We start from the raw sequence: 23,648 nt of genomic DNA, 5'->3' as shown, positions 1-23,648 counted from the left end.
GTACAGGGCCATGCACATACCGGCATGTGCTCAAATAATTCCAGCAACCGTGGTCACAAACCCGTTGAGCAGTTATTACAGAAGTGGGGAAAGCAGCACAATCTGCCCACTGGGCATAGACATTAATTCAACGTCTATTCCATGTTGGTTCAATGTAATTTCATTGAAATGACATGGAAACAACATTGATTCAAATCAAATCAAATTTATTTATATAGCCCTTCATACATCAGCTGATATCTCAAAGTGCTGTACAGAAACTCAGCCTAAAAACCCCAACCGCAAGCAATGCAGGTGTAGAAGCACGGTGGCTAGGAAAAACTACCTAGAAAGGTCAAAACTTAGGAAGAAACCTAGAGAGGAACCAGGCTATGTGGGGTGGCCAGTCCTCTTCTGGCTGTGCCGGGTGGAGATTATAACAGAACATGGCCAAGCTGTTCAAATGTCTATAAATGACCAGCATGGTCAAATAATAATAATCACAGACAGGACAGTTGAAACTGGAGCAGCAGCACGGCCAGGTGGACTGGGGACAGCAAGGAGTCATCATGTCAGGTAGTCCTGAGGCATGGTCCTAGGGCTCAGGTCCTCCGAGAGAGAGAAAGAAAGAGAGAAAGAGAAAATTAGAGAGAGCATACTTAAAATTCACACAGGACACCGGATAGGATAGGAGAAGTACTCCAGATATAACAAACTGACCCTAGCCCCCCGACACATAAACTACTGCAGCATAAAAACTGGAGGCTGAGACAGGAGGGGTCAGGAGACACTGTGTCCCCATCCGATGACACCCCCGGACAGGGCCAAACAGGAAGGATATAACCCCACCCACTTTGCCAAAACACAGCACCCCACACCACTAGAGGGATATCCTCAACCACCAACTTACCATCCTGAGACAAGGCCGAGTATAGCCCACAAAGGTCTCCGCCACGGCACAACCCAAGGGGGGGGGGGCGCCAACCCAGACAGGAAGATCACATCAGTGACTCAACCCACTCAAGTGACGCACCCGCCCTAGGGACGGTATGAAAGAGCCCTAGTAAGCCAGTGACTCAGCCCCTGTAATAGGGTTAGAGGCAGAGAATCCCAATGGAAAGAGGGGAACCAGCCAGGCAGAGACAGCAAGGGCGGTTCGTTGCTCCAGAGCCTTTCCGTTCACCTTCACACTCCTGGGCCAGACTACACTCAATCATATGACCCACTGAAGAGATGAGTCTTCAGTAAAGACTTAAAAGTTGAGACCGAGTTTGCGTCTCTCACATGGGTAGGCAGACCATTCCATAAAAATGGAGCTCTATAGGAGAAAGCCCTGCCTCCAGCTGTTTGCTTAGAAATTCTAGGGACAATTAGGAGGCCTGTGTCTTGTGACCGTAGTGTACGTGTAGGTATGTACGGCAGGACCATATCAGAGAGATAGGTAGGAGCAAGCCCATGTAATGCTTTGTAGGTTATCAGTAAAACCTTGAAATCAGCCCTTGCCAGTGTAGGGAGGCTAGCACTGGAGTAAAATGATCAAATTTTTGGGTTCTAGTCAGGATTCTAGTAGCCGTATTTAGCACTAACTGAAGTTTATTTAGTGCTTTATCCGGGTAGCCGGAAAGTAGAGCATTGCAGTAGTCTAACCTAGAAGTGACAAAAGCATGGATTCATTTTTCTGCATAATTTTTGGACAGAAAGTTTCTGATTTTTGCAATGTTACGTAGATGGAAAAAATCTGTCCTTGAAACAGTCTTGATATTTTCTTCAAAAGAGAGATCAGGGTCCAGAGTAACGCCAAGGTCCTTCACAGTTTTATTTGAGACGACTGTACAACCATTAAGATTAATTGTCAGATTCAACAGAAGATCTCTTTGTTTCTTGGGACCTAGAACAAGCATCTCTGTTTTGTCCGAGTTTAAAAGTAGAAAGTTTGCAGCCACATGAAACACATGCTTCTCGCAAGGGCAATGTTTAATTTTTTTCTTTTTTTTTTTTTCTTCACCATGTTTCATTGAAATGTACAGCTGTGTGTCATCCGCATAGCAGTGAAAGTTAACATTATGTTTTCGAATAACATCCCCAAGAGGTAAAATGTATAGTGAAAACAATAGTGGTCCTAAAACAGAACCTTGAGGAACACCGAAATTTACAGTTGATTTGTCAGAGGACAAACCATTCACAGAGACAAACTGATATCTTTCCGATAGATAAGATCTAAACCAGGCCAGAACATGTCCGTGTAGACCAATTTGGGTTTCCAATCTCTCCAAAAGAATGTGGTGATCGATGGTATCAAAAGCAGCACTGAGGTCTAGGAGCACGAGGACAGATGCAGAGCCTCGGTCTGATGCCATTAAAAGGTCATTTACCACCTTCACAAGTGCAGTCTCAGTGCTATGATGGGGTCTAAAACCAGACTGAAGCATTTCGTATACATTGTTTCTCTTCAGTAAGGTAGTGAGCCTTTTCTAAAAATTTTGAGAGGAATGGAAGATTCGATATAGGCCGATAGTTTTTAATATTTTCTGGGTCAAGGTTTGGCTTTTTTAAGAGAGGCTTTATCACTGCCACTTTTAGTGAGTTTGGTGGATAGAGAGCCATTTATTATGCTCAACATAGGAGGGCCAAGCACAGGAAGCAGCTCTTTCAGTAGTTTAGTTGGAATAGGGTCCAGTATGCAGCTTGAAGGTTTAGAGGCCATGATTATTTTCATCTTTGTGTCAAGAGATATAGTACTAAAACACTTGAGTGTCTCTTGAAACTAGGTCCTGGCAGAGTTGTGCAGACACAGGACAACTGAGCTTTGAAGGAATACGCAGATTTAAAGAGGAGTCCGTAATTTGCTTTCTGATAATCATGATCTTTTCCTCAAAGAAGTTCATGAATTTATTACTGCTGACGTGAAAGCCATCCTCTCTTGGGGAATGCTGCTTTTTAGTTAGCTTTGCGACAGTATCAAAAAGGAATTTCGGATTGTTCTTATTTTCCTCAATTAAGTTGGAAAAATAGGATGATCGAGCAGCAGTAAGGTCTTTCCAAGCTAGTCGGAAGACTTCCAGTTTGGTGTGGTGCCATTTCCGTTCTAATTTTCTGGAAGCTTGCTTCAGAGCTCGGGTATTTTCTGTATACCAGGGAGCTAGTTTCTTATGAGAAATGTTTTTAGTTTTTAGAGGTGCAACTGAATCTAGGGTATTGCGCAAGGTTAAATTGAGTTCCTCAGTTAGGTGGTTAACTGATTTTTGTCCTCTGGCACTGCTCACATTCAACCACTGTGTAAGCAGTGCAAAACTATTTTGTAACTGAAATAAATGCTGCACTTATTAACAATGAACAACACAAATCCAGTCAAAATAGAAGATTGTAAGAAATACTGTAGCCACCTTTACTATTATGAACAAAAATATGAAAAAAATATGAATGCAACATGTAAAGTGATCCCAGAAATGTTGCATTTTTTAAACAAATCACAATATATGACATATATTCTTCAAAGTTGCCTTGAAGAAGGCTTTGCAAACTCTTGGCGCCTGGAATGCTTTTCCAACAGTCTTGAAGGAGTTCCCACATATGCCGAGCACTTGTTGGCTGCTTTTTCTTCACTCTGCGGTCTAACTCATCCCAAACCATCGCAATTGGGTTGAGGTCGGATAATTGTAAAGGCCAGGTCATCTGATGCAGCACTCCATCACTCTCCTTCTTGGTCAAATAGCCCTTACACAGCCTGGAGGTGTGTTTTGGGTAATTTTCCTGTTTGTAAAACAAACGATAGTCCCACTAAGCGCAAACCAGATGGGATGGCGTATCGCTGCAGAATGCTGTGGTAGCCATGCTTGTTAAGTGTGCCTTGAATTCTAAATAAATCACAGGCAGTATCACCAGCAAAGCACACGCACACCATCACACCTCCTCCATGATTCACTGTGGGAACCACACATGCAGAGATAATCCGTTCACCTACTCTGTGTTTCACAAAAACACAGCAGTTGGAACCACAAATCTCACATTTGGACTCATCAGACCAAAGGACAGATTTCCACCAGTCTAATGTCCATTGATCGTGTTTCTTGGCCCAAGCATGTCTCTCCTTATTATTGATGTCCTTTAGTGGTGGTTTCTTTGCAGCAATTTGACCATGAAGGCCTGATTCACGCAGTCTCGTCTGGTCTGAACAGTTGATGTTGAGATGTCTCTGTTACTTGAACTCGTTTTTTTGGCCTGCAATTTCTGAGGCTGGTAACTAATGAACGTATCCTCTGCAGCAGAGGTAGCTCTGGATCTTCCTTTCCTGTAGCAGTCCTCATGAGAGACAGTTTCATCATAGCGCTTGATGGTTTTTGAGACTGTACTTCAAGAAACTTTCAACGTTTTTGTAATTTTCCAGATTGACTGACCTTCATGTCTTAAAGTAATGATGGACTGTCATTTGTCTTTGCTTATTTGAGCTGTTCTTGCCATAATATGAACTTGATCTTTTATCTTCTTTATACCACCCCACCATGTCACAACACAACTGATTGGCTCAAACACATTAAGAAGGAAAGACATTACACAAACAAACTTTTGATAGACACAGGTGTTAACTGAAATGCGTTCCAGGTGACTGACTACCTCATGAAGCTGGTTGAGAGAATGCCAAGAGTGTGCAAAGCTCATCAAGGCAAAGGGTGGCTACTTTGAAGAATCTCAAGTATAAGATATATTTTGATTTGTTTAACACTATTTTGGTTACTACATGATTCCATATGTGTTATTTCATAGTTTTGATGTCTTCACTATTATTCTACAATGTAGAAAATAGTAAAAATAAATTAAACCCTTGAATTGAGTAGGTGTGTCCAAACCTTTGACTGGTACTGTAAATCAACCCAACTCCATTTGTTGCCACTATCATGTATCCCAGTTACCCCCAAAAAGGAGTTGTACAGAACTTGCAACCCCCCGCATACACACATGCATGTGCGCACACGAAAACATGCACACACAATCAATGCGCAAAAATGGCCTGCCATTGCATCCATAAACAGTGATGCATTTTTTCCAAACGAAAGATAGCCTACAGAAATAACTCCCATTTTTCACCTGCATTTGGAGCTGAAAATCATTCATGTCAGCAGCCAATATCAAGTAGGTATATATCATGTCACTTCTCTGGAGTCCAGAGCAAGCAAAATCATACAGTCTACTTGCAGTGGAGGTTACAAGCGTTCTGTACCGTGCCAACAATTTCCAGGGCAGCCTGCCTGCAGAGTGCGTGTTGCCAATAGGTAGGCCGGCTCTTCCTTAAACATATCATTATACTTTGGCAGAATATGTTACATCTTCAACCCACAACTTTGAAGACAGTGCAATGTTATAGCTGCTTATCTTTAGACAGCCAGTATCCACCCAAACTAGACCTATCTGAAATATGAAAATGATTAATCAAAATCACCAGATACCCTATTGTACTGGCAGAGATGAGTCAGTAGTAGATTGATAAACTGCATTTTATATAGTTGATGAATGTAGGCCTACTCTGTTTTTGCCATGCAAAACTGAAGGAATTTAAACAAGTTCTTTCTGGTCACTAATCTGGATATGCGCACCCGCCTTTGCGCGCCAATGCTAATGATTGGTCATTGGTCAGCAATCAAGACACCAACTTTTTGGTTTTGAAGCATAAAAGGCACGGCTTGCAAACTATCACGGATTACAAAGGGAAGGACAGCCGCAAACTGTCCAATGACGCGAGCCTACCAGACAAGCTAAATACCTTCTATACTCTCTTCAAGGAAAGAACATTGAACATGCATAAGAGCACCAGCTGTTCCGGATGACTGCGTGATCATCCTCTCCGTAGCTAATGTGATTAAGACCTTTAAACAGGTTAACATTGACAAGGCCGCAGGGCCAGTCGGAATACCAGGACGCATACTCAGAGCATGCGCTGACCAGCTGGCAAGTGTCTTCACTGACATTTTCAACCTTTCTCTGACCCAGTCTGTAAATACCTACATGTTTCAAGCAGACCACCATAGTCCATGTGCCCAAGAACGCCAAGGTAACCTGTCTAAATGCCTATCACCCCATTGCACTCACATCTGTAGCCATGAAATGCTTTCAAAGGCTGGTCATAACTCACATCAACACCTGGATGCTGTTCATTGAGTACAGCTCAGCGTTCAACCGTTGTGCCCTCCAAGATCATCACTAAGCTAAGGACCCTGGGATTAAACACCTCCCTGTGCATCTGAATCCTGGACCTACTGATGGGCCACCCCCCGGGTGATGAGGGTAGGCAACAACACCTGCCACGGGGGCCCCTCAGGAATGCGTGCTTATTCCCTTCCTGTTCACCCACGATTCCAACACCATCATTAAGTTTGCAGACGACATAACGGTGGTAAGCATGATCACCGATGACGATGAGACAGCCTACAGGGAGGAGTTCAGAGACCTGGCCCTTTAGGACGCTGAAAATATTTGGCATGGGCCCTCAGATCTCAAAAGGTTATACAGCTGCACCATTGAGAGTATCTTGACTGACTGCATTCCCGCTTGGTGTGACAACTGCTTAGCTTCCGACTGCAAGGCGTTACAGAAGGTAGTGCGTACGCCCTAGTACGTCACTGGGGCCAAGCTCCCTGCCATCCTGGAACTCTATACCAGGCGGTGTCAGAGGATGGTCCTAAAAATGGTCAAAGACTCCAGCCTCCCAAGTTATAGAATGTTCTCTCTGCTACCGCACTGAAATCGTTACCGGAGCGCCAAGTCTGCGACCAAAGGGCTCCTGAACAGCATTTACCCCCAAGCCATAAGACAGCTGAACAGCTAATCAAATAGCTACAGCTTCATTAAATAGTGCAAATGGTTGGCAGCATCATTAATACCAAAACACCAGTCTCAACGTCAACAGTGAAAAGGCGACTCCGGAATGCTGGCCTTCTAGGCAGAGTTCCTCTGTCCAGTGTGGTGTTCTTTTGCCCTTAATATTTTATTTTTATTGGCCAGACTGAGATATGGCTTTTTCTTTGCAACTCTGCCTAGAAGGCCATCATCGGAGTCGGAGTCGCCTCTTCACTGTTGATGTTGAGACTGGTGTTTTGGGGGTACTATTTAATGAAGCTGCCAGTTGAGGACTTGTGAGGCGTCTGTTTCTCAAATTAGACACTCTAATGCACTTGTCCTCTTGCGCAGTTGTGCACCGGGGCCTCCCACTCCTCTTTTTATTCTGGTTAGAGCCAGTTTGCGCTGTCCTGTGAAGGGAGTAGTACACAGCATTGTAGAGATCTTCAGTTTCTTTGCAATTTCTCGCATGAAATAGCCTTGATTTCTCAGAACAAGAATAGACTGAAGTGTCAGAAGGAAGTTATTTGTTTCTGGCCATTTTGAGCCTGTAATCAAACCCACAAATGCTGATGCTCCAGATACTCAACAAGTCTAAAGAAGGCCAGTTTTCATCTGTGCTGAAGGGTATTCTAATGATCGATTAGCCTTTTAAAATTATAAACTTGGATTAGCTAACACAACGTGCCATTGGAACACAGGAGTGATGGTTGCTGAGGAACCTCCTGGCACCAACAGAGATGGCCGCCTCGCTTCGCGTTCCTAGGAAACTATGCAGTATTTTTGAAAATTTTTATGTGTTATTTCTTGCATTGTTACCCCAGGGAATATTAGGTTTTATTACATACAGTCGGGAGGAACTATTGGATATAAGAGCAACGTCAGCTCACCAACATAATGACCAGGAATTCGACTTTCCCGAAGTGGATCCTCTGTTTGGTCCACCACCCAGGACTATGGATCGAATCCCAGCCAGCGACCCAAAACAACGTTGACGCAGAAGGAGCTGTCTTCTGGTCAGGCTCCGTAGACGGGCACATCGCGCACCGCTCCCGAGCAGACTACTCGCCAATGTCCAGTCTCTTGACAACAAGGTAGACGAAATCCGAGCAAGGATTGCCTTCCAGAGAGACATCACAAATTGCAACGTTCTTTGTTTCACGGAAACATGGCTCACTCGGGATACGTCATCATGGTGACATGGTGTGATCATAACATACAGGAACTCAAGTCCTTTTGTTCACCTGATCTAGAATTCCTTACAACCAAAACCTGCGGGCTCTCCTTCACTGCAGCCAACGTGAGTAAAACATTTAAATGTGTTAACCCTCGCAAGACTGCCTGCCCAGACGGCATCCCCAGCCGCGTCCTCAGAGCTTGCGCAGACCAGCTGGCTGGTGTGTTTACGGACATATTAAATCAATCCCTATCCCAGTCTGCTGTTCCCACATGCTTCAAGAGGGCCACCATTGTTCCTGTTCCCAAGAAAGCGAAGGTAACTGAGCTAAATGACTATCGCTCTGTAGCACTCACTTCCGTCATCATGAAGTGCTTTGAGAGACTAGTCAAGGACCATATCACCTCCACCCTACCTGACACCCTAGATCCACTCCAATTTCCTTACCGCCCCAATAGGTCCACAGATGATGCAATCACACTGCACACTGCCCTAACCCATCTGGACCAGAGGAATATCTTTGTAAGAATGCTGTTTATCGACTACAGCTCAGCATGTAACACCATAGTGCCCTCCAAACTCGTCATTAAGCTCGAGACCCTGGGTCTCGACCCCGCCCTGTGCAACTGGGTCCTGGACTTCCTGACGGGCCGCCCCTAGGTGGTGAGGGTAGGTAACAATATCTCCACCCCGCTGATCCTCAACACTGGGGCCCCACAAGGGTGAGTTCTCAGCCCTCTCCTGTACTCCCTGTTCACCCATGACTGCGTGGCCTTGCACGCCTCCAACTCAATCATCAAGTTTGCAGACGACACTACAGTGGTAGGCTTGATTACCAACGACGAGACGGCCTACAGGAAGGAGGTGAGGGCCCACGGAGTGTGGTGTCAGGAAAATAACCTTACACTCAATGTCAACAAAACAAATGAGATGATCGTGGACTTCAGGAAAAAGCAGAGGGAGCAGCCCCCTATCCACATTGACGGGACAGTAGTGGAGAAGGTGGAAAGTTTTAAGTTCCTCGGCGTACACATCACGGACAAACTGAAATGTTCCACCCACACAGACTGCATGGTGAAGAAGGCGCAACAGCGCCCTTTCAACCTCGGGAGGCTGAAGACATTTGGCTTGTCACCAAAAACACTCACAAACTTTTACAACTTTTATTAATTCCTTTACACTTGTGTGTATAAGGTAGTTGTTGTGAAATTGATAGGTTAGATTACTTGTTACTGCATGGTCAGAACGAGAAGCACAAGCATTTCGCTACACTCGCATTAACCTCTGCTAACCATGTGGATTTGATTTGCTGATCATGGGCCTCTGTACGCCTATGTAGATATTCCATGTAAAAAATCAGCCGTTTCCAGCAACAATAGTCATTTACAACATTAACAATGCCTAAACTGTATTTCTGATCAATTTGATGTTATTTTAATGGACAAAATTGTTTTACTTATCTTTAAAAAACAAGGACATTTCTAAGTGACCCCAAGCTTTTAAACGTTAGTGTATATGTACATATTACCTCAATTACCTCAACTACCTTGTACCCCTGCACATTGTGTCGGTACCGGTACTCCTTGTATATAGCCTCGTTGTTGCTATTTTATTGTGTTACTATTTCCTGATTTTCTTATTTGCACATTTTTCTTACTTTTTAACTCAGCATTGTTGGGAAAGGGCCTGTTGTATTCGGCACATGTGACAAATAAAATGTTATTTAACGACTATTTGCGGGCAGTGGGTTCAGAACAACAATAACAACATGGTCAGGAAATTATACCTCCACCGAAAAGGGCCCTTGGACACTGGAATGGCCAAGGGGCATGTGCTCTGCACAGTACATCACCCCTGAAACCTGCTGTCTGGGTTTGATTGAATAGAGGTGTTAGTGAGGGACAGATGGTGATGTCTCGACCATGTTCACATCTCATGTTCATATTTAATTCTTTTTTTTACCAACTGCTGCATGTGTCTGTTCAGATGTGGGAGAAAGCCATTGAGATGGGTAAACAGCTGGCAAAGATGCACGAGAACCAGATGTTTGACTTCATGGAGATTAGCCAACTGCTGGTAAGACGATTTATCTTCTGCTATTGTGCTGTAGTCTGAGATTTATTCAAAATATTGTCAGTACTGATTATAGATGTTTCTTTAAAAACATGCAAAGTAAAACTAAAAAGTATTATCCTTAGTTTCTTCATGGTAAAAAGGCTTCACCAACATCGCAAGAGAGGGATTGTCAATAGCCCACTGCCAATTTACAGGCCTTTTCAATAGGACCAGGTCTAATGCTGTACTGGCATGCTTTTCAGTGTTCTCAAAGGCTAGGAGTTAATTACATAAAGTGCCTTCAGAAAGTATTCACACCCTGTGAATTTTTCCCAAATGTGTTGTGTTACAGTCTGAATTTAAAATGGATTCAATTGAAATGTTGTGTCACTGTCCTACACACAATACCCCATAATGTCAAAGTGGAGTTATGTTTTAGATTATTATTTGTATGAATTAAAAATGAAACGTGGAAATGTCTTTAGTCAATAAGTATTCAACCCCATTGTTATGGCACGCCTAAATACGTTCAGGTACAAGTCACATAATACATGTCATGGACTCACTCTGTGCAATAATAGTATTTAACATGATTTTTGAATGATTACCCCCATCCATACAATTATCTGTAAGGTCCCTCAATCGAGTAATGAATTTCCAGCACAGATTAATCCACAAAGACCAGGGAGGTCTTTGGGTAAAAATTAGTTGAGTAAAACATTTCAAAAGCAGACATTGAATATACCTTTGAGCATGTTGAACTTTTTAATTGCTCTTTGGATGATGTATCAATATACCCAGTCACTACAAAGATGCATACGTCCTTCCTAACTCAGTATCCGGAGAGGCCTAGTTACAGTTTTGACTTAAATCGTCTTCAAAATCAATGAGAAGACTTGAAAATGGCTGTCTAGCAATGATCAACAACCAACTTGACAGAGTTTAAATAATTATTTTAAGAATGTGATAATATTGTGCAATCCATGTGTGCAAAGCTCTTAGAGACTTACCCAGAAAGACTCACAGCTGTAAACACTGCCAAAGGTTATTCTAATGTATAGACTCATGGTGTGTCAATACTTATATAAATTAGATATTTCTGTACTTAATTTTCAATGAATTTGCAAAAAAATGTATTAACATGTTTTCACTTTGTCATTTTGGGGTATTGTGTGTAGATGTGTGAGAAAATAAATATATTTATTCCATTTTGAATTCAGGCTGTAACACAGCAAAATGTGAAATAAATCAAATGGGTATGAATACTTTCTGAAGGCACTATACAATGTGAATGAATTGTTCAAGATACATTGTCAAAGGCTAGGATAACCATGTCTTGTCTAAGACAGAAGGTCATTTCAGCTAGCCCAATCCAAATAGCAGTAATAGTTAAAGAAAAAAAACAATTCATTACATCAGAAAACAGAAGTTGAGGAAATGGGGAAGAGATAAGAGTTACTGCCAACAGTCTCACCCATGCACTGCCAGTTGACATACTGGCATCTGCCGTTAGGAAGTAATAGTGAATGAATTATGAAGTGATACTCTATTTTATGTCATGTTTTTGTAAATACTGTGTCATTGTGGTATTCAACTGTTCTTCGCTGCAGTGGAGTGGTACAAAAACTGTGTTCTGTCACACTGTGCCAGACAATCTATGTTCATTATGGATCCTTAAATTTCACACTGAACCATGTTTGTATTTGTTTTTTCTACAGTTGTAATGAGATGCTACAGTATGTTGTATGTTGTCTGTGTTCCTGATTGTGGCTTTGTTACTCTCTCTGCTGTCGTCCACAGAAACAGCAAGCCCAGTTCTTTGAGAATATAATGCATGCCATGCGGCCTCAGCCAGAATACTTTGCTGTGGGATACTATGGCCTTGGATTCCCCACTTTCCTCAGAGTGAGATTATTAACTATTTTCCTAAATTCAGCCTACATAGCACATTTCAATGTCTGTTTTATTCACCAGAGATTATGTGTTCATGTGCCTTTTATTAATTTTACTTATGGCACGCTCTATCAAATGAAATGATTGTGTCACGCCCTGACCTTAGAGAGACTTTTATTTCTCTGTTTTTGGTTAGGTCAGGGTGTGATTAAGGTGGGCATTCTATGTTTTCAATTTCTTTGTTGTTTTTGCCTTGTGTGGTTCCCAATCAGAGGCAGCTGTCTATCGTTGTTTCTGATTGGGGATCATATATAAGTTGGTATTTTCCGTTTGGGTTTTGTGGGAAGTTATTTTCTGTTTAGCTGTTTTGTTGCATGACAGAACTGTGCACTTTTGTTTTTTTCAACTTTTTTTTTATTTTGTTGCGGTATTTAGTTTATTGAAAATCATGAACGCCTACCAAGCTGGTCTCCTTCTTCAACCCACGAGAGTTGTTACAGATAGTCAATTGTTGAAAAAAAGATTCACAATGTATAATGCAGGCTATACTAGTTAGCCGTTCCATAAAGCAGTAGGTGATTCTATGGATTGAATACCTTCCATAATCTTGTCAGGTTCTTGTCAGAATGTGTTCTTAACTGATGTGTAAGGGTTAAATAAAAAAATCAAGGACAGAACTGCTTTGATTTGGCATAACATCAATATTTCTACACTGCAGTGGCACATTCCTGTATACCACAGTCATCTTTAATTTATGATTGGACATCTTCTGTAGCATATAGTTCAATAACAACATCATAATTAATCAAATAAAACACAATTTTATTGGTCACATACACATGATTAACATATGTTAATGCGAGTGGAGCGAAATGATTGTGCCACATTAAATCATATAAATCATATAATTCATACTTGATTGGCTACCATATACACTGCCTTCAGAAAGTATTCACCCCCTTATACTTTTTCCACATTTTGTTACAGCCTGAATATTTGTGTCACTGATCTCCACACAATAATACCCCATCATATCAAAGTGCAAGTTTGTTTGTAGACATTTTTTTAAATTATAAAAAAATGTAATGCTGAAATGTCTTGAGTCAATAAGTATTCAACCCCTTTGTTATGGCAGGCCAAAATAAATTCAGGGGTAAAACTGTGCTTAAGAAATCACGGACTCAATAATAGTGGTTAATATTTATCTTTTATGACTCACTGTACCCCACACATACAATTATATATAAGGTCCATCAATCGAATAGTGAATTTCAAGCACAGATTCAAGCATAAAAACCAGGGAGATTTTCAGATGCCTCACAAAGAAGGGCACTGATTGTAGGTGTATTTTAAAAAAAGACGCTGAATATCCCTTTGAGCATAATTAAGTTAATAATTCGGCTTTGGATGGTGCTTCAATACACACAGTCACTACAAAGATACAGTAGTTCTTCCTAACTAAGAGGAAGGAAACTGCTCAGGGATTTCACCGTTGAAACCGTTACAGAGTTTAATGGTGGTGATATGAGAACTGAGGATCGACAACATTGTAGTTAACTTAAATGACAGAGTGAAAGAAGGAAGCCTGTACAGAATACAAATATTCCAAAACAGGCATCCTGTTTTCAATAAGGCACCAAATTAAAACTGCAAAACATTGGGCAATGAAATTAACTGTATGTCCTGAATACAAAGTGTTATGTTTGGGGCAAATCCACAGCACATCACTGAGTAACACTGTTCATATTGTCAAGTATGGTAATAATAATAATAATAATATATGCCATTTAGCTGACGCTTTTATCCAAAGCGACTTACAGTCATGTGTGCATACATTCTACGTATGGGTGGTCCCGGGAATCGAACCCACTACCCTGGCATGGTGGTGGCTGCATCATGTTATGGGGATGCTTGTCATTGGCAAGGACTAGGGAGTTTTTAAAGATAAAGTTAATGGAATAGAGCTAAGTACAGGCAAAATCCTAGAGGGAAATCTGGTTCAGTCTGCTTTCCAACAGACACTGGGAGATGAATTCACATTTCAGCAGGACAATAACCTAAAACACTGGAGTTGCTTACCAAGATTACATTAAATGTTCCTGAGTGGCCTAGTTACAGTTGTGGATTGAAAATCTATGGCAAGACTTGAAAATGGTTGTCTAGCAATGATCAACAATCAAAGCTCTTAGAGACTTACCCAAAAAGACTCACAGCTGTATCCGCCGCCAAAGATGCTTCTACAAAGTATTGACTCAGGGTTGTGATTACTTATGTCAGTTTGCATTTTCTGTATTACATTTTCAATAAATTGGCAAAAATGTCTAAAACATGTTTTCACTCTGTCATTATTGTGTGTAAAAATAAATGTAACCCATTTTGAGTTCAGTCTGTAACACAACAAAATGTGGATTAAGTCAAGGGGTAATGAATACTCATCTTTGAATGGATTTGCTCATACAGAACAAGGTGTTCATCTACCGTGGTAAGGAGTACGAGTGGCTGCAGGACTTCAGTCTGAAGCTGCTGTCTCAGTTCCCAAACGCCGCCAGGATGACCAGCACAGCGCCCCCTGGGGACAACATCTGTAACTCCCAAGGACAGCGTATCCTTTAGCCCTCTTGCAGCATGCCCTCGTTCTCCCAGCTATTTAATGCTATTTAAATGTTAATAGGTGTTAATGCTTCTAATCAGGACATTGTTCCTTTTTACCTTTCTCAAGGACACAGTTTTGAACCTGTAATCCACTGGTGCCCCAGTCTCTGTTTACCTATAGCACTAGGGATTAGTTTCAGTTTTTGAATAATATACAGTCCTATCCTTAGCTGCTCTTCACAGACATCCAGTGTTTTACAGTCAAGCCAGTCCTTACTGTGCCCACCCAGTTCAAAGACAAGGGGGTCCCTGAGCAGATTCTAAAGTAAGGACACAACAGTTTGTGGTATGATTAATTTGTCTTACATATGCATTACATTGTTGGTCCCTCTTCCTCTCCTAGCTACTACAGAACCAATGAAGTGGACCAGTTCCAGTATTCCAGACCCTTCAGGAAAGGTGCAAAGAACCCAGACAATGAATTTGCAGTGAGTACCTTTTACACAGCTCTGACAGACACACCATGCTGCAAAGTCCCAACAAAGCCAGATCCCTCCATTTATACTAAAGCTCTTGTCTTTGAACATCGCTAAGAAACTCAGGAAATTAGCCCTTTTACTTAGCAGTTTAACACAAGAGTTTGTTGTTCAAAATATCTGTGCTAACCATTCCTGCATATTTTCTGCCTCATGTTACAGACCATGTGGATCGAGAGGACAACTTACATCACGTCCTATTACTTCCCAGGGATTCTAAAATGGTTTGAAGTGAAGTCCATCTCTGTTGTAAGTTCTCTCAGTAATGATGATGACAAGTACAGTAAGACAAACTTACTGGTGTTCATGTGCTCTATGTTTAATCTAAACACAGTTGAGTACTCTGCTACCACCCACAGCAAATAGTTCCCACTCAACCAATTTGGTCTTCCACACTTCAATGTCTCCTCACCTCTCCTTGCTTTTCTATTGGTCAGGAGGAGATCAGCCCCCTGCAGAATGCTGTGGAAACCATGGAGATGGCCAATGAGAAGCTCAGTAACCTGGTGCAGCAGCAGGCCTGTGACAGCTCCACGTCAGTCCACCCACTCTCCATGATGCTCAATGGCATTGTTGACCCTGCCGTCATGGGTGGCTACACCAACTATGAGAAGGTTTGACTTCCACTATTATTTTGTAGGAGGTTAAATCCTTTCCAATTTTATTTCACATTTAAGTGAAGATTTGTCACCTGGTTCTTATTTTCAAATCAAATCAAATTGTTTTAGTCACATGCGCTGAATACAGCAGGTGTGGTCCTTAGAGTCAAATGCTAACTTACCAGCCCCTAACCAACAAAGCATATAAAAAGAAATATTTAAAAAATAAAAGTAACAAGTAATTAAAGAGCAGCAGTAAAATAACAATAGCAAGAGTATATACAGGGGGGTACCAGTACAGAGTCAATGTGCGGGGTAATTGAGGTGATATGTACATGTAGGTAGAATTCTTACAGTGACTATGCATAGATGATAACCACAGAGAGTAGCAGCAGTGTAAAAGGGCCCCCCCTGCAAATAGTCTGGGTAGCCATTTGATTAGATGTTCAGGGGTCTTATTGCTTGGGGGTAGAAACTGTTTAGAAGCCTCTTGGACCTAGACTTGGCGCTTGCCGTGCAGTAGCAGAGAGAACAGTCTATGACTAGGGTGGCCCGTGCAGTACCAGAGAGAACAGTCTTTGACTAGGGTGGCTGGTTTCTTCAACAATTTTTAGGGCCTTCCTCTGACACCACCTGGTATAGAGGTCCTGGTTGACAGGAAGCTTGGCCCCAGTGATGTACTGGGCTGTACGCACCTTTCAGTCTCCTGAGGGGGAATAGGTTTTGTCGTGCCCTCTTCACGTGTGCTTGGACCATGTTAGTTTGTTGGTGATGTGGACACCAAGGAACTTGAAGCTCTCAACCTGCTCCACTACAGCCCCGTCAATGAGAATGGGGGCATGCTCGGTCCTAATTTTCCTGTAGTCCACAATCATCTCCTTTGTCTTGATCACGTTGAGGGAGAGGTTGTTGTCCTGGCACCACACGGCCTGCTCTCTGACCCCCTGACTATAGGCTGTCTCGTTGTCGGTGATAAGGCCTGTTATGTCTTCGGCAAACGTAATTATGGTGTTGGAGTCATGCCTGGCCGTTGCAAAGGGAGGTGTTTCGTCCCAGGGTCCTTAGCTTATTGATGAGCTTTGAGGGCACTATGGTGTTGAATGCTGAGTTGTAGTCAATGAATAGCATTCTCACGTAGGTGTTCCTTTTGTCCAGGTTGGAAAGGGCAGTGTGGAGTGCAATAGAGATTGCATCATCTGTGGATCTGTTAGTGTGGTACGCAAATTGGAGTGGGTCATACGGTTTCTGGGATAATGGTGTTGATTACAAGTCTTTCAAAGCATTTCATGGCTACAGACGTGAGTGCTACGGGTCAGTAGTCATTTAGGCAGGTTACCTTAGTGTTCTTAGGCACAGGGACTATGGTGGGCTGCTTAAAACATGTTGGTATTACAGACTCGGTTAGTGACAGGTTGAAAATGTCAGTGACGACACATGCCAGTTGGTCAGCGCATGCTCGCAGTACACGTCCTGCTAATCCATCTGGCCCTGCGTCCTTGTGAAAGTTGACCTGTTTAAAGGTCTTACATCGGCTGCGGAGAGCGTGATCACACAGACCTTCCGGGAACAGCTGGTGCTCTCATGCATGTTTCAGTGTTATTTGCCTCGAAGCGAACATATAAGTAGTTTAGCTTGTCTGGTAGGCTCGTGTCACTAGGCAGCTCTCGACTGAGCTTCCCTTTGTAGTCTGTAATAGTTTCCAAGCCCTGCCACCTTCGACGAGCGTCAGAGCCGGTGAAGTATGATTCGTTCTAAGTCCTGTATTGACGCTTTGCCTGTTTGATGGTTCGTTGGAGGGTATAGCGGGATTTCTTAAAAGCTTCCTTGAATGCGGCAGCTCTGTTATGTTTTCTACTATTTATTGTGACCATATGTCCCAGTAATAAAAATGTTTATTCCACCCCCTTTCTTTCTCTGAAGGCGTTCTTCACTGACACCTACATACATGAACACCCAGAGGACCTTGAGAGCATTGAGGTCCTCAAACATCTTATTGCCCTCCAGGTACAGTATATCCTCATTCTCCCCTTGTTATTGAACCTGACCTTAGACATGCAGTACATGCTGTAAGAACAGAGGCTCCTCCCTCCTCCTCTACCCTCAGATCCCTCTCCTGGCTGATGGGATCCGGATCCACGGGGAGAAATCCACGGAGCAGCTGAAGCCCTTACACAATCGCCTGCTCACCTGTTTCTCTGACCTGCGGGAGAGAGTGGAGAAGCATTACGGCGTCATAACCCTGGTCTGTTGCCAGCAGCAAACTCAATTTAATGTTAGAGGGTGGCAACTTTAGCTATTGGCTCCTCTGACTGCCTCCCTATTAAACTCCCCTCATTCAAAGCAGAGTGTACATTATATAAATCTTTCTTGAGGCACTCCATTGCTGCTAGTGTTTTGCCTGTCAATCCACTCATCCCCTGCCAAGTTTCCTGATGATGTTTAATCCCATTTGTGTGTCCCAGCCCTGCTCGCTGACTGAGAGGAAGAAGAGTCGCGTGGGCTCAGTAGTGATTCCCTACATCCTGTCCTCCACCCTGCGCCGCATGTCCACCGTCTCCATCATCTCCACCACCTCCTCAGGCCTCTCCAGCGGCTCCGCCTCATCTGATGGACCCTCACGGCGCTCCTCCTCCCAGGAGTCAGTCCTTCACCTCCTCCTCTTTCCTCCTTCCTTCTCCCTCCTCCTCCCAGGAGACAGTCCCCCTCCTCCCTCCCTTCTCCCTAGCTGTGTTTCTCTCTTTGTGCTGCTCTGGTGGTCAATTTGTGTTGCTATGTTTGTAAGGAGTATTTGTCTGTGCTTTTCCACATCTCACAGTGTGACATTGTCTGATGTCTTGCACATGCCAATGAATCCCTCTAACTGTACACCCCCTACCCCCCCATTTCTCTCACTCTCTCTTTCTCTATCTGTCCTGATATCCATCATCAGTTCACTGTTGTCCCGTGCCACCGCCAATGATCGCCGGGCCTCGATGTTGTCCCGCTCGGAAGATGACAACCGGATTGGCCGAAAGAACAGAAAAGAATGGAGTGTGAGCAAGTCACAGGTTTTGGTGGAGAGACAGCCAGACATAGATGAGGTAACTTAAACGGGTTTGGGCTCATAAACAAAGGCAACAAAGGTGTAATTTGAGAATGTAAGTAATTACCCATATACTTGATTGATTTCAAGGAGGGCTGTATCTTTGTACTCTATTCCTTAGCAGACCCTTCCAGAGAAGCAGCAGAGACCCAAAAGCCTACAGTTTGGGGACCGTCGCCTGACCCTGTCTCTGTTCCAGGGAGCCTCTTCTCAGCTCAGCCTTAGCAACCCTCTCAGCCCCCTGCCAGCCTCTCCTCACACTCCTCGCAGCTCCAGTACGTAGCTTAACTACGCACGAAGGATACCTTCAAAGCAGCCTATCCCAAACAACCTTTTAGAGATACATACCGGTTCACCCTAAACACAGAAAAAGTCAACTGCACAGGCATAGAGATCAACCCTGTATTGGATCCATGCCTCGTCCACACACAGTTTTACCTGTCATGTAGCCTAAAATATGTGTGTTTTGTCACTCTCTCTCTATGCAGGTTATTCATCTCTCCTTGAAGATAATGATGCCATCACTGACACTCCTGGGACACCCCCACCCATGCCACCAAAGAAACATCCCCACGAGATGTTTGACCTCCCCCAAAACTCCTCTGAGGTACCGCGAAACTGAAAACATCTATATTTTTTGTAAAATGCGCGTTGTGAAACAGATTATTTTAAAAGTTTATTTTTTACCCTGGTCTCTCCATAGTTCCTTCCTCCTCTGCCTCAGAAAATTGAAAGCAAGCCCCCTCCACCTCCTCCTAAGACCAGGAAGTCTATGTTCCCCGGCTCCTACGAGCACAGTCCTCAGTGAGGATCCTCCACCTGCTGCCTGGGATGGCTTGGTTTATTTTGTGGTACTGTAGCACTTTATTGTTACATAACTATTACAGGACCAGTACCTGTTATGTACTTCAGAATTACATGTCAACAATTGATATAGCTGATTCTTACGACAAGTGAGAACCAACCAACTGGTTCTTGTGGTGTATGTGCCCTGTGAATATCTAAGAAACAAGCATACAGTTAAGTCATTAAAACTCTCCCCAAATTTCTTGTTAATAAACTATAGTTTTGGCAAGTCGGTTAGGACATCTACTTTGTGCACTGCACAAGTCATTTTTTCAAAAATTGTTTACAGACAGATTATTTCACTTATAATTCACTGTATCACAATTCCAGTGGGTCAGAAGATTACATGCACTTCGTTGACTGTGCCTTTAAACAGCTTGGAAAATTCCAGAAAATTATGCCATGGCTAATTGGCATCTATTATGATAGGCTAATTGACATCATTTGAATCAATTGGAGGTCTACCCGTGAATGTATTTCAAGGCCTACCTTCAAACTGAAACCAAGAACTCAAGAACTCAGAAAATAATTATAAACCTCCACAAGTCTGGTTCATCCATGGGAACAATTTCCAAACACCTGAATGTACCACGTTCATCTGTACACACAATGGTACGCAAGTATAAACACCATGGGACCACGCAGCCGTCATATCGCTCAGGAAGGAGACGCGTTCTGTCTCCTAGAGATGAACGTACTTTGGTGCGAAAAGTGCAAATCAATCATAGAACAACAGCAAAGGACCTTGTGAAGATGCTGGAGGAAACAGGTACAAAAGTATATATATCCACAGTAAAACGAGTCCTATATCGACATAACCTGAAATGCCGCTCAGCAAGGAAGAAGCCACTGCTCCAAAACCACCATAAAAAAGCCTGATTACGGTTTGCAACTGCACATGGGGACAAAGATCGTACTTTTTGGAGAAATGTCCTCTGGTCTGATGAAACAAAAATAAAACTGTTTGGCCATAATGACCATCGTTATGTTTGAAGGGAAAAGGGGGAGGCTTGCAAGCCAAAGAACACCATCCCAACCGTGAAGCACGGGGGTGGCAGCATCATGTTGTGGGGGTGCTTTGCTGCAGAAGAGACTGGTACACTTCACAAAATAGATGGCATCATGTGGTAGGAAAATGATGTGGCTATATTGAAGCAACATCTCAAGACATCTTAAGTCAGGAAGTTAAAGGTTGGTCGCAAATGGGTCTTCCAAATGGACAATGACCCCAAGCATACTTCCAAAGTTGTGGCAAAATAGCTTAAGGACAACAAAGTCAAGGTATTGGAGTGGCCATCACAAAGCCCTGACCTCAATCCCAATAACATTTGTGGGCAGAACTGAAAAAGCAGGTGCGAGCAAGGAGGCCTACAAACCTGACTCAGTTACACCAGCTCTGTCAGGAGGAATGGGCCAAAATTCACCCAACGTATTGTGGAAAGCTTGTGGAAGGCTACCCGAAACGTTAAACAATTTAAAGGAAATGCTACCAAATACTAATTGAGTATATGTGAACTTCTGACCCACTGGGAATGTGATGAAAGAAATAAAAGCTGAAATAAATCATTCTCTCTATTATTATTCTGACATTTCACATTCTTATAACAAAGTGGTGATCCTAACTGACCTAAGACAGGGGATTTTTACTAGGATTAAATGTCAGGAATTGTGAAAAACTGAGTTTAAATGCATTTGGCCAAGGTGTATGTAAACTTCTGACTTCAACTGTATTGCTGAAAAAGTAGTAATAACGGTGACCGTAACACATTTCCCAAGGGACTTTGAAATGGTGTTGTATATATTTTATATCACTGCTAGGTAAGGGAATGACCAAAGCTTCAATTTTATCATTTGTCATTATGTGTTAGAATCACACTGAACTGTTAATAAATTCCGGTGCATTCTTCACAAAAAAGCACAGGCAATGACTGCATTTTAATGTTTTATTATGTGATATAGCTAGGTGAAAACCTTTTAATTAGAATCACTATTACTGATCAAAGGCAGGGAATGTGTGGTATGTGATTCACAACTGGTTTCAGCACGCAGAGGCTTGGATTCTGTTGTTGTTGATTATATAGTTTACATCTATGGTTGCATCAGCACTGACCTAAAATGACAGTAAATGCCACCCCTTGACGTTTTGGTTCTCTTTGCCCCGTCATGGTCATAGCACATAGTACATGCATAGTAGTCCTTTTTGAAGGAACTGAGATTGTAATCAAAATGGCATTTTCCCCAAATCATTGAATCAGTAGTATTTGTCTAAGATAAAGTCAAATTGAATAACCTTGACTGACTCATAATACTGTGTAGCTATGCATTAAATAAAATCAAATGTAATTTGTCACATGCTTTGTAAACAACAGGGAAATGCTTACTTACGGGGCCTTCCCAACAATGCAGAGAGGAAAAAAGAGAAATAATCAAAAAATAATAGCACAAGGAATAAATACACAATGAATAACGATAATTTTACTATATACACAGGGTACCAGGGGTATGAGGTAGTTGAGGTAGATACAGTATGTACATATAGGTAGGAATCTTACATAATTCTGTGATGTAAGCACACTAAGATATGCAAGTACCTCAATGATATCACATTTTTTAGAGACATGCACTGGATTGAATTCATGTAAATTTGATTTTATTGTATATTTTTATTTTTAAGAACCAACTTCTTTATATCTTGACCTCTTGCTTTCTATACAAATCAGCTTAATCTATTTCGTTGAAGCAAGTTCTCATTTATGGTAGAGAGAGAATGTTTTTTTGTACAGTTTTTTCAACAGAACATTGTACAAATGGCAGCAACATGCTGAATTGTGAGTACAACTTACATTTGAAAATAAGAATTGTCAATACTAACTAAAACACAATAAAAAACAGATGTAGCCAATGAGAAATGTACAAATAATGTTCACCAACAACTATTAAGCAGGCGAACAATGGCTGGGATGGCGCTGCAACGGAAACACTCAGTCCTTCAGTGGATCAGTTAAGTTGTGGAGTGGGTCACGTGTACACTAACAGATGATCGTTTAGAGCATATGGTGGTACGGATGGGATTGCGAAGGATCTTGAGAGACTCCTTGCGTGTGTAGAGTGATGGTAGGTCCAGATTGGTGCATGTATCGGAGTAGGAGGTGTAGTCTGCCCATGATGATCTGTACTGCTCTTCTCTGGTCCCTCTCAATGGTGTCCCTTGGTTAGCCCTGAATGCCACACTGGAGCAGCATATTCCTCCACTAGTCGGATGTAGGTGGTGAAAACCATTACCAGGTCCAAATATATACATTCTATACTTTTTTTAAAATTCAGTCTTGTTTTTTTATGCAGTGCTCCTGTTGTCTGCTGAATTGCTCATCCATGCATGTGATGTATTTCAGGAATTACAGGTTTGATTTATATAGTGCAAGAATGAGTCTTTTATTTTCGAAGGGAACTAACCTTTTTGTTTGAGTTTTTCTAACAATGATCAGAACAGATATTTGGTAAAGAGATTTATAGCTATGAACTAGCATGAAGAAATGTAATATACATTTTTGACCAATAAAACTTGTAAAGCCGACCATAACAGAAATAAATAATTTAATAAATGTTATTTGTTTGGTGACTTTTGTTTGTTATAATATGTATGCTGATGAGGTAAAATATTCAGTTGAAATGAAGTATTGTTACAGAAGGCTAAACTCTCAGCCTCTAACCTGCCAGCAGAAGTTCTTAGAATCATTATCCTTTACTCATCTATTGCCTTTATCATCCCTTATATCTCTTATCAAGGACATAATAGGCACTAGACGGGACATCATTATAGCTTCTTTGATCAATAATTGTGATAATTGCGATGATAATGTGGCTGCTGAGATTGTTTGACAGTGAGATAGTTTTCATTCTGTCACACAAAGCCTAATTTTCTTTCCATAAATAGTGAGAGAATGTATGTCTGTCAGTAATTTCATTATGATACCATCGGTTATGCATGTTATACATATGATTCTGTTTCAGTTATATTTATGCTTTATTTGTATGTTCTATATTGAGAAGAACATTTATTT

At 42.1% G+C, this 23,648-nt stretch overlaps 1 protein-coding gene across 2 annotated transcripts in view; it reads left to right on the top strand.

The window, feature by feature from the left end:
- The window catches only part of LOC118393165 (dedicator of cytokinesis protein 5-like), a 51,106-nt gene extending 27,916 nt beyond the window's left edge, over positions 1 to 23,190 (top strand). The window contains exons 38-51 of one of the 2 annotated variants that reach the window (XM_035785545.2): positions 9,971 to 10,060; positions 11,840 to 11,944; positions 14,393 to 14,534; positions 14,768 to 14,849; positions 14,928 to 15,012; positions 15,223 to 15,309; positions 15,498 to 15,674; positions 17,580 to 17,663; positions 17,764 to 17,901; positions 18,122 to 18,297; positions 18,589 to 18,739; positions 18,866 to 19,016; positions 19,230 to 19,348; positions 19,445 to 23,190. In XM_035785545.2, coding sequence (XP_035641438.1) covers positions 9,971 to 10,060; positions 11,840 to 11,944; positions 14,393 to 14,534; positions 14,768 to 14,849; positions 14,928 to 15,012; positions 15,223 to 15,309; positions 15,498 to 15,674; positions 17,580 to 17,663; positions 17,764 to 17,901; positions 18,122 to 18,297; positions 18,589 to 18,739; positions 18,866 to 19,016; positions 19,230 to 19,348; positions 19,445 to 19,549 — 1,692 coding nt within the window. In that variant the 3' untranslated portion in view covers positions 19,550 to 23,190. Of the gene's footprint in view, positions 1 to 9,970; positions 10,061 to 11,839; positions 11,945 to 14,392; positions 14,535 to 14,767; positions 14,850 to 14,927; positions 15,013 to 15,222; positions 15,310 to 15,497; positions 15,675 to 17,579; positions 17,664 to 17,763; positions 17,902 to 18,121; positions 18,740 to 18,862; positions 19,017 to 19,229; positions 19,349 to 19,444 lie in introns of both variants that reach the window. The other variant, XM_035785544.2, reaches the window with a different exon arrangement.
- Positions 23,191 to 23,648: the final 458 nt, after the last annotated feature.

Source organism: Oncorhynchus keta, chromosome 14 (genome assembly GCF_023373465.1).
Source record: "Oncorhynchus keta strain PuntledgeMale-10-30-2019 chromosome 14, Oket_V2, whole genome shotgun sequence".
Classification (NCBI taxonomy): Eukaryota; Metazoa; Chordata; class Actinopteri; order Salmoniformes; family Salmonidae; genus Oncorhynchus; species Oncorhynchus keta.
The sequence above is the reverse complement of the archived record's forward strand: the minus strand, read 5'-3'. Positions and strand labels throughout refer to the sequence as shown.